The following is an 8,772-nucleotide window of genomic DNA, read 5'->3' as shown; positions in this document are numbered from 1 at the left end:
GTTGGGAGAGGGAGGGGAAGGATGATATGAGACTGGGCATCCAACTTGGGACTTGGGCGTGAGGAGACCCTGTGTATGGTATTTTTAAGGGAAGGGTGGGAAGGGACAGGATCTCATCCATGAGACAGTACGTCACAGATTTCCGATCGGATACGAGTGCCCTGGCAGCCACCATCATCTCACATCCACCCAGAACGAATTCTCTCTCCAGCTTGCCCGGCCCCTTCCCTGCCCAGAGTCTGTCCAAGCAGATTTTACCACAAACAGGAAAAAGCTGAGGCACCAGAACAAGAGGTGGGAGAAACCAGGTTTGGGTGAAGGGCCCTACCCCCACCAGGGTCAGCTGGGAGTGTGCCGGAGTCAGTCCTGTGCCAGAAGGCAGAAAGGGCACCTTGAAAGAAGCTCCCCTCATCCTTGAGCCCCGGCGCAGCGCAGCCAGCCACCCAGGTAATGCACTTAAAGCACTCAGCACACAGTCAGCGGTGACCACTCTTCTCATTATATATTAAATACAACACACATCTTTCCAGAACAGAAAGCAAGCACGTTTGGTCCATTTACGAATCCTTGTGCACTGGTTGTTCAGGTTCCTTCAGTTCCCATCCACTAAGAAATAACAAAGTTGTTTCATTTTGAGCCTACCCTACAGGGCCGCTGCAGCTTGTTCTCTTGGCCTGGGGCCAGGGTGCAGATGTTTGAGTCCCTTGGATCCCGAGTGGCTGCGACTCCCAGCCTGGTGCTGACTCACGGTGCAGCCGGCATGCGTCCTGCCCATCAGCCAGATCCCTGCAGGTTTCTGAGTCTCAGCTGGTACATGACCTATTCAGAGTTCACTGACCTGCACCTAACAGAATTTCCTCTTTGTCCCTCTTTCTATCCTTAAAGGACATGTGAAGGAAACCCTCTGCATGGTGCCTTGCATGCCATGAGCGCTCAGCGCTCGCTGTCAGTGGTGTGTTATTATTAGTCATTACTGTTAGGATCATTGCACAAACTCATTGCAGTTGCTTTATTTTTTTTCCGGAAAGATTATTCAGAACTGCTTGGGCACATCATACCAGGGTGGACTGATGGAGGGCAGGAAGATGGGGTATTAATCTGTCCCCTCTTCCACATGCTCCTTAAAGACAAGAATCATCTGATTAGTCTCCATGTTCCAGCAACCCCCTGGGACCCAGCAACCAGTAATTAGGCAAGGAATAAGCTTATTGCATGTTCACAGTTTTTCAAAGATGATTTGGGAGAATCAAATCATACCATCACCATTCCACCAATCAGGACTTAGCACTCTGACAGTGCACTTTGATGTTAAAAAAAAAAAAAAAAAAAAAAGCCATTGGCTTCCCTCTCTCCACCCAATTTAAGAAAGAAGTTATGAATGTGAACTTTCAAAGGCCAATTACTACCCCTTAGAAGAACCTACGACGTCTAAAGTACAAACATGAGCATCCTGAATTCTCTTTTATTATTTTACAAAATTTTAAATTTTTAAATATACACAGAGATGAAGTCTCGCTTATTGCTGACCAGACTGGTCTTGAACTTCTGGCCTCAAGCAATCCTCCCATCGCAGCCTCCCAAAATGCTAGGATTACAGGTATGAGCCACTGCACCCAGCTGGCCCTTATGTAGTCATGGTGTAGGGGAGGAGGTTGTGGTGGGTCAGAACTAAGGGGAAACTTCGTGGGCAAGCAACCCAGTCCCTGCCTTGTACAGACCCAGATACTGAGGCTCACAGAACGACAATGCCGGCTCTGGGAGGCTGGAGGAGCACCACTGCTGCCCTCAGTAGGTCTCCCTCTTGGTACCCTCAGCGTCCTTGAAGACGGTGATTTTTGTCATTAGGAACCAGATCCCATCACAGCTTGACTTTACCTACAGTGAAGGTGTCATTCCTGGCTTAACCTTATACTGCCCTGAAGGTCCCCTCCCCACCTGTCCCTTTCCAGCCTGGCAAGGGGACCCTCTGAGCACGCCTGTCATCGCCTCCCCCTCTGGAAAGCATCCTCAATTCCCCTGTCTATATCTAATAACACATCTGTCGTGCCTGTATTTTGGTACCTGATATGCATCATTCATTCATTCATTCAATGAGAACATTCAATGAGAGGTTAAGAGCTTAGAACGACGCCGGGCGCAGGCTAAGCGCTCACTAAACGTTAGCTCTCGCCCAAAACATCACTTATTCACTATAAAGTTTCTCGGGCTGTGTGCTATTCGCTGTCTCCACAGCAGTGAAGAAGACAAACGCGGCCCCTGACCACCCGCGCCGAGCCCGGGCGCAGAGCCAGGACGCCGCCCAGCCAGGTCCGCATCTTCAGCACTAGCGGGGCAGAGGCTGCGGGCCCCGCCCAGCGCCGAGACTACAAGTCCCAGAAGGCCGCGCGACGGCGATGCCGAGCCCTCTCCCACGCACGCGCGCCGCCGTGACGCCAAGGCCGCAAGCGGGCGCGGGTGGCTGCAGCCGCGGGCGGGGCGGGGCGGGGCGAGGCGGGCCGGGGCGGGGCCGGCGGGCGGTGACTGACTTTAGGGCGGAGTCGGCTCCCGCTCTCAGTCGGCGGTGGGCTAGCGGACCGTCCAGCTTCCGGCGTCCGTTTCTGTCACTGGCTCGCTGTCTCGCGGAGTCGCGGTCGCCTTCTCATCGCTCCTGGAGGGTCCCGAGCGCGGCGCCATGTCGGAGCCCGGGGGCGGCGGCGGCGAGGACGGCTCGGCCGGCCTGGAGGTGTCGGCGGTGCAGAACGTGGCGGACGTGTCGGTGCTGCAGAAGCACCTGCGCAAGCTGGTGCCGCTGCTGCTGGAGGATGGCGGCGAGGCGCCGGCCGCGCTGGAGGCGGCGCTGGAGGAGAAGAGCGCCCTGGAGCAGATGCGCAAGTTCCTCTCCGACCCGCAGGTCCACACGGTGCTGGTGGAGCGCTCCACCCTCAAAGGTGCGGGGCCGCCAGGGCGGGGTCGGAGGGTCCCCAGGGCCAAGCCCCGCGGCGGGCAGGGCCTGCAGGTCCTCCGGGGCCGCAGATGTCCCCGGGATGGGAGGAGCCCGGCGGCTGCAGATGACCTCGGCGTAGGCTGAGCCCAGCCGGCCAGGTCCCCTGGGCCGCAGACGCCCCGCGGAGGCCGGCGCGGCGCCCGGGGCTCGCCCTCGCCACACCCACTAGCCGGCCCGGAGCCCCCATCGCGCCCCCCTCCTAGTCTCGGGGAGGGGAAAGGGGGCCCCGTCTGCCGTCACCCAAAACAATGGGGTCGCTTTGTCTGCTCGGGCCTCTCAAGATGGCCGAGTTGGGTGGAGACAGCGTCTCCCTGGGCTGAGCGCGGGCGAGGCCGCATCCCGGCCTCCAGTGTCACATGAGCTTTTCGGTTTCGATTTGTGTCCAGGCAAAGCGGACTTCGGGAGGGATGTGTCGGGGGCAGACCCGCGGAGCCGGGGGCAGCCGAAGTTCTGGCTCGGGAGGGGGTCTGGCGTGTCTTAGGGGGCCCGAGCCGGCCGGTGTCCCGGTCCTGCCTTGTGGGGACCCGGAGACCAAGGCCCACAGAGCGACGGTGCCAGTCCTGGGCCTACGAACATCACTGTTGTAGGTAGATGCTCTCACAGCATCCTTGCTGAACGGGTGTATCCCGATTTTACGCGTGAGGAAACTGAGGCTCAGGTTAAGTGATTCACCCAAGGTCACTAGCTAATCCTAGTCCTGAGACTGGACTGAATCTCAGTTCCCCGTCCACTGCATGTTTTCACTGATCATACCTTATATTTGTTTAATGCTTCGATAATCCTGATGATAACCCTATTTGAGTCTAATTTTACAGATTAAAAAAAAAAAGAAGGATTCAGGTTAGGCACCTAGTTGTGGGGGGAAGAGGCAAGAGTTAGCATATTCCAAATGTTTCTTCAAATAATGACCGCCCAGCAGCAAGGCTACATTCAACTAAGTCTGGGGCTTCCCTGCAGGCAGGCTTTCTCATTGATTGATTACAACCACGTTGTAGCCCATTATAATCACTTTGGGTGTGGCATGTCCATCTAAGAACCCAAGGATGATGTCCAAGTAAATGTTAAGGTTAGCCTCTAGGGTTTGGAGATTGTCTAAAAATGTTTGCCAGCAAGCTTCTTATAATTTCAAAAAACTGTCTGGTTCTGTCAGTAAGATCTGTACTGTCTGCCCCATCCTTAACACAAACTGTGTTTCTGATAGCTTGTTTCTCTCAAAGGCTATTCTTATTCAGAAGATGCTTCTCTGTAGCCTTGGTGTCTGCCAGAGATTAGCAGAGTGTAAAAGAATTTTTTTTCTCTTATATCCACATGGAATATTGAAGGCAAATAAACCATCTGAGCATATTTAGAGTACTGATGTTGTTGAAGGTTGTTTACTGTGATGTTTGGGGTTATTTATTCCTGAATGGAAGCCACAAAGAGTTAAAAAAAAAAAATTAACTCATCTACTCTTTTTTTTTTTTTCCCCAAAAAACATATGTAGTCATTGTAGAAAATGCAATATACAGCTGAAGTAAAAGTCACTGGGAATTCTTTGACCCAGATATAATCACTGTCAGCCTTTTGGTCTGTGTCTTTCTGGTCATTTTTCAATGCATGTTCATTTTATTGAAATACATTTTGATCTGCATTTTTAAAGTTACTGTATTTTCGGTAGCTTGACCATGGCTAATCCTTGACATTTTTATTGCATGGTTTATGTATTGGGGTCAGATTTTTTTTTTTTTTTTTTTTTTACCTTGGGTCACCATTTCTTTTTATGGAAAAAAAAATTTAAGTTTTATGTTTTGCTTCTAGAGTGATCACCAGTAATTCGCTTTGTCCAGGCATCTTAAAATTGAACATTGCTAAAATTAGTAGGGTGGGGGGGACTGTATTGATGTGACACACTATCTAGTATAAATCTCTGTATTTTTTTATGGGAACCTTTTTTCCTTTCAGCAAAACAAATATGCAGGTATCCAAATCTTGGCTCCATAATGACTTGCACTTTTGAAACTTGACTAAGGAATGAGACCATGTAAAATTGAAATCCTACCTCATTCCTGTATTTATAAAAATCCTTGAAGTAGTTCTACCAATTCAACCTGTCTGTAATTTATTTTTCACTTACAAAAATCTGAGGAAAGATTTTAAAATTAATGCAATCCTGTGATATACGGCCTGTTTGTCTTATTAGCAGCCTGGCTACTCGGGGACACCTTGGGTGTAAGTACAGACCCAGGACTTTTGGTAGGAGGGCTTTCTAATCAGTGGCTTTTATGAGTTAGCATTGGCATTTGTACATTTAATCAAATGTGTGTATCCAGTCGTTAATTACAGTGAAAGGTAGGCTTGCATTAATATAGAAAACATTTATTTAATAGACAGTAGTACTTTTATTTATTTTATTTCTTCCCCCCCACCCTTTTTTTTTAATGGAAGGAGGTATCCAAACACTTGTAATTGCATATAGAAACTTTTTTCTTTCTTTCTTTTTTTTTTTATTGAGACAGATCTGTCGCCCAGGCTAGAGTATAGTGGCGCTATCTCGGCTCATTGCCACCTTGACTTTCTGGGCTCCAAGTTCATTTTCTAATTTTTTTAATTCTTATTTTTATTTTTTTTTTAAGAATGAAAAAGGGTCCCCCCCTCCCTTTTTTTTTGAGATGCAGTCTTGTTCTGTTTCCAAGGCTGGAGTGCAGTGGCACCATCTCAGCTCACTGCAACCTCCGCCCCCCAGGTTCTGAGTTCAAGCAAATCTCCTGCCTCTGCCTCCTGAGTAGCTGGGATTACAGGCTCTGCCACCATGTCTGGCTAGTTTTTGTATTTTTAGTAGAGACAAGGTTTTACCATGTTGGCCAGGCTGGTCTCAAACTCCTGACGTCAGGTGATCTGTCCCCATCAGCCTCCCAAAGTGCTGGGATTACAGGCCTGAGCCACCATGCCTGGCTTTTTTGTGTTGGGTTTGTTTTTTTTTTTTTGAGACTGAGTTTCGTCTTGTTGCCCAGACTGGAGTTTGTGATCTCAGCTCACCACAACCTCTGCCTCCTGGGTTCAAGCGATTCTCCTGCCTCAGCCTCCCGAGTAGCTGGGAATTACAGGCGTGTCACCACACCTGGCTAATTTTTTGTATTTTCAGTAGAGACAGGGTTTCACCATGTTGGACAGGCTGGTGATCTGCCCACCTTGGCCTCCCAAAGTGCTGGCATTACAGATGTGAGGCACCATGTCCAGCCAAATATAGAAACATTTTTATGTGAAGCTATAGATTTTGTTTGTTTGTTTTAGCTACCCCAGCTAGCTGTAAACTTTTGTTGTTAAAGTACAGCATTGAGCTAGGTGCAGTGGCTCACACCTGTAATCCCAGCACTTTGAGAGACCAAGGCAGGAAGATCACTTGAGGCCAAGAGTTCAAGACCAACCTGGGCAACATAGCAAGACCCTATCCACAGAAAATTTAAAGATAAGCCAGGCATGGTGTTACACGCCTGTAGTGCCAGCTCCTTGAGAAGATTGCACGAGCCCAGGATTTTGGCCCTATGGTGAACTCGGATCACACCTCTTTGCCTCAGCCTTGGCAACAGAGTGAGTCCTATCTCTAAAATAAATAAAGTACAGCATTACTCAAATTATAGCATAAATATTGTGAATTTAACAACTTACCTTGATAGGAATTGGAGAGTCTGTGGGGAAGGGAATGTTAACTTATAGCTTCTCATTTTAAAAAGATAAATCTTTCCGAAGTTCCTGGCCCGTAGGAAATTATCTTCCTCATAGTATACTTACAGTATGGTGACAAAACAGGTGCTCATTACTTAACTAGCCATTTTATGTTAGCGACGTTTTTGTAGAATCTTTTACTTCAGGTACCATTTTTTGGTTGTATGTTATCCCCGTTGGGTGGGGTATGCTTCAGTTCGCAGCTGATGGAACTGCTGGCTCCATGACTTGTCTGTGCTCTCCAGCTTGTTAATGACCTACCTGGAATCAGGTGCTAGGTTGGTTGGTCTGTATGAGCGTGTGTGGTTTTGGTGGGGTTTTTTTGTTTCTTTTCGGTGGGGAGAGGGTTTTGTTTTGTTTTTTTTTGAGACAGGGTCTTACTCTGTTGCCCAGGGAGGAGTGCAGTGGCACAATCACGGCTCATTGCCACCTCGACATCCTGGGCTCCCAGTTATAGTCTAAATTTTTTTTTTTTTTTAAGATGGAGTCTGTCTCTGTCGCCAGGCTGGAGTGCAGTGGCATGATCTCAGCTCACTGTAGCCCCGGACCCCTGGGTTCAAGCGATTCTCCTGCCTCAGCTTCTTAAGTAGCTAGGACTACAGGTGCTCGCCACCATGTCCAGCAAATTTTGTATTTTTAGTAGAGACAGGGTTTCACCATGTTGGCCAGGATGATCTTGATCTCTGACCTTGCAGTCTGTCTGCCTTGTCCTCCCAAAGTGCTGGGATTACAGGTGTAAGCCACCATGCCCCGCTGCGTGTGTGTGTGTGTGTGTGTGTGTGTGTGTGTGTGTGTGTATGTGTGTTTATGTGTGTGTGTGCCCCACTGTGTGTGTGTGTTTATGTGTGTGCCCCACCGTGTGTGTGTGTGTGTATGTGTGTGTGTGCCCTGCCGTGTGCGTGTATGTGTGTGTGTGTTTAACTGTCCAGTGTTTGAGACTTGGAATTTTTTTTCTTTCCTGAGACAGGGTCTCACTGTTGCCCAGATTGGAGTGCAGTGGCATGATCTCGGCTCACCGCATCCTCAACTTCCTGTACTCAAGTCATACACCCATCTCACCTCCCAAGTAGCTGGGAATACAGGCACACACCGCCATGCCTGGCTCAGTTTTATATTTTTTGTAGAGGCAGGGTCTCCACATGGTGCCCAGGCTGGCTTGAACTTCTTGGACTCAGTGATCCTGCTACCTCAGCCTCCCAAAGTGCTGGGATTGCAGGCATGAGCCATCACATCCAGCCTGAGGATTTAATTCTAAAGGATGAAGAAATGTAGTTTCATCAGTGTAATCTCTAACACAACATATCAACATGATGTCATGCATTTCGAGGAGAAGTATTTCCTGGTTAAGTGGAAAATTGTGCTGATAGTTTCTGGAAGACCTTCTTTCTAAAGCAGCTTTATAGTGAAACATTTTATTTAGAAATATGGACCTTCTTTCTTCAGTTTACTGTAATCCACATTCACTGAATAGAACTTGTATTGATCCCTGTGACCTAGTTTGTTTTAGGGCTCTCAGTTATTCTTTCTGTCCCAAGATCTGGATTGAACAATGCCAGTTGCAGGCCATACAGTGTTGCTCCAGGCCATACAGTACGTCCAGCTCCAGCAGACACAAAGCAGGGGATCAGATTCAGCTGCTTCTTGGCCTGACCAAAGATCTGGCAGCGCTTGTTTGCAGCAGGGGCCTCCAGTTTGAAAGGAGAGAACAAACCTAGCTACCAGGCTCTGGACTCAGTGGTATTCGCACATCAGCGAGGTTCTTACTGCCCATGCTGTCACACTGTGGGTGGGGCCTGCACCCTTTATAGGATACACCGTCTGCAGCAAGATAAATTTGAATGTGCAGTGTAGTGTAGTAAATTTATGAAATTTATGTACAGCACAGGGAAAACAGTTATCACTTCTTTTTAAAAAGTAAACATGAATGGAAATTGCGTGTCAGTGTTGGAGAATGTCAGGTTGGGAGCAGCGGGAGAGGTTTAGTCCAGCCCTCATATTTCATGAATGAGGAAACCAGAACCCTAGGATTTTAAGACGCAGTTGGGAAAAGGATGTTCTAAGGAGGATTCTGAAACCTAAAAACTCAT

General features: G+C 48.7%; 1 protein-coding gene, 1 long non-coding RNA gene and 1 pseudogene across 2 annotated transcripts in view; 1 reads left to right on the top strand and 2 right to left on the bottom strand.

The window, feature by feature from the left end:
- Window positions 1–528: 528 nt before the first annotated feature.
- Window positions 529–2,611, bottom strand: LOC116557745. The gene is made up of 2 exons (XR_004271670.1): window positions 2,526–2,611; window positions 529–1,120 (listed from the first exon to the last, which is right to left on the bottom strand). It is a non-coding gene; the product is annotated as an uncharacterized LOC116557745 (long non-coding RNA).
- The window catches only part of DYNC1H1 (dynein cytoplasmic 1 heavy chain 1), an 85,381-nt gene continuing 79,126 nt past the window's right edge, over window positions 2,518–8,772 (top strand). Inside the window, exon 1 of the mRNA XM_032287364.1 lies at window positions 2,518–2,927. Coding sequence (XP_032143255.1) covers window positions 2,672–2,927 — 256 coding nt within the window. The 5' untranslated portion in view covers window positions 2,518–2,671. The remainder of the gene's footprint in view (window positions 2,928–8,772) is intronic.
- On the bottom strand, window positions 7,995–8,456 carry LOC116558053 (annotated as a pseudogene).

The sequence above is a fragment of the Sapajus apella genome, unplaced genomic scaffold (genome assembly GCF_009761245.1).
Source record: "Sapajus apella isolate SASKATOON/1434 unplaced genomic scaffold, GSC_monkey_1.0 scaffold20, whole genome shotgun sequence".
Lineage (NCBI taxonomy): Eukaryota > Metazoa > Chordata > Mammalia > Primates > Cebidae > Sapajus > Sapajus apella.
The sequence above is the reverse complement of the archived record's forward strand: the minus strand, read 5'-3'. Positions and strand labels throughout refer to the sequence as shown.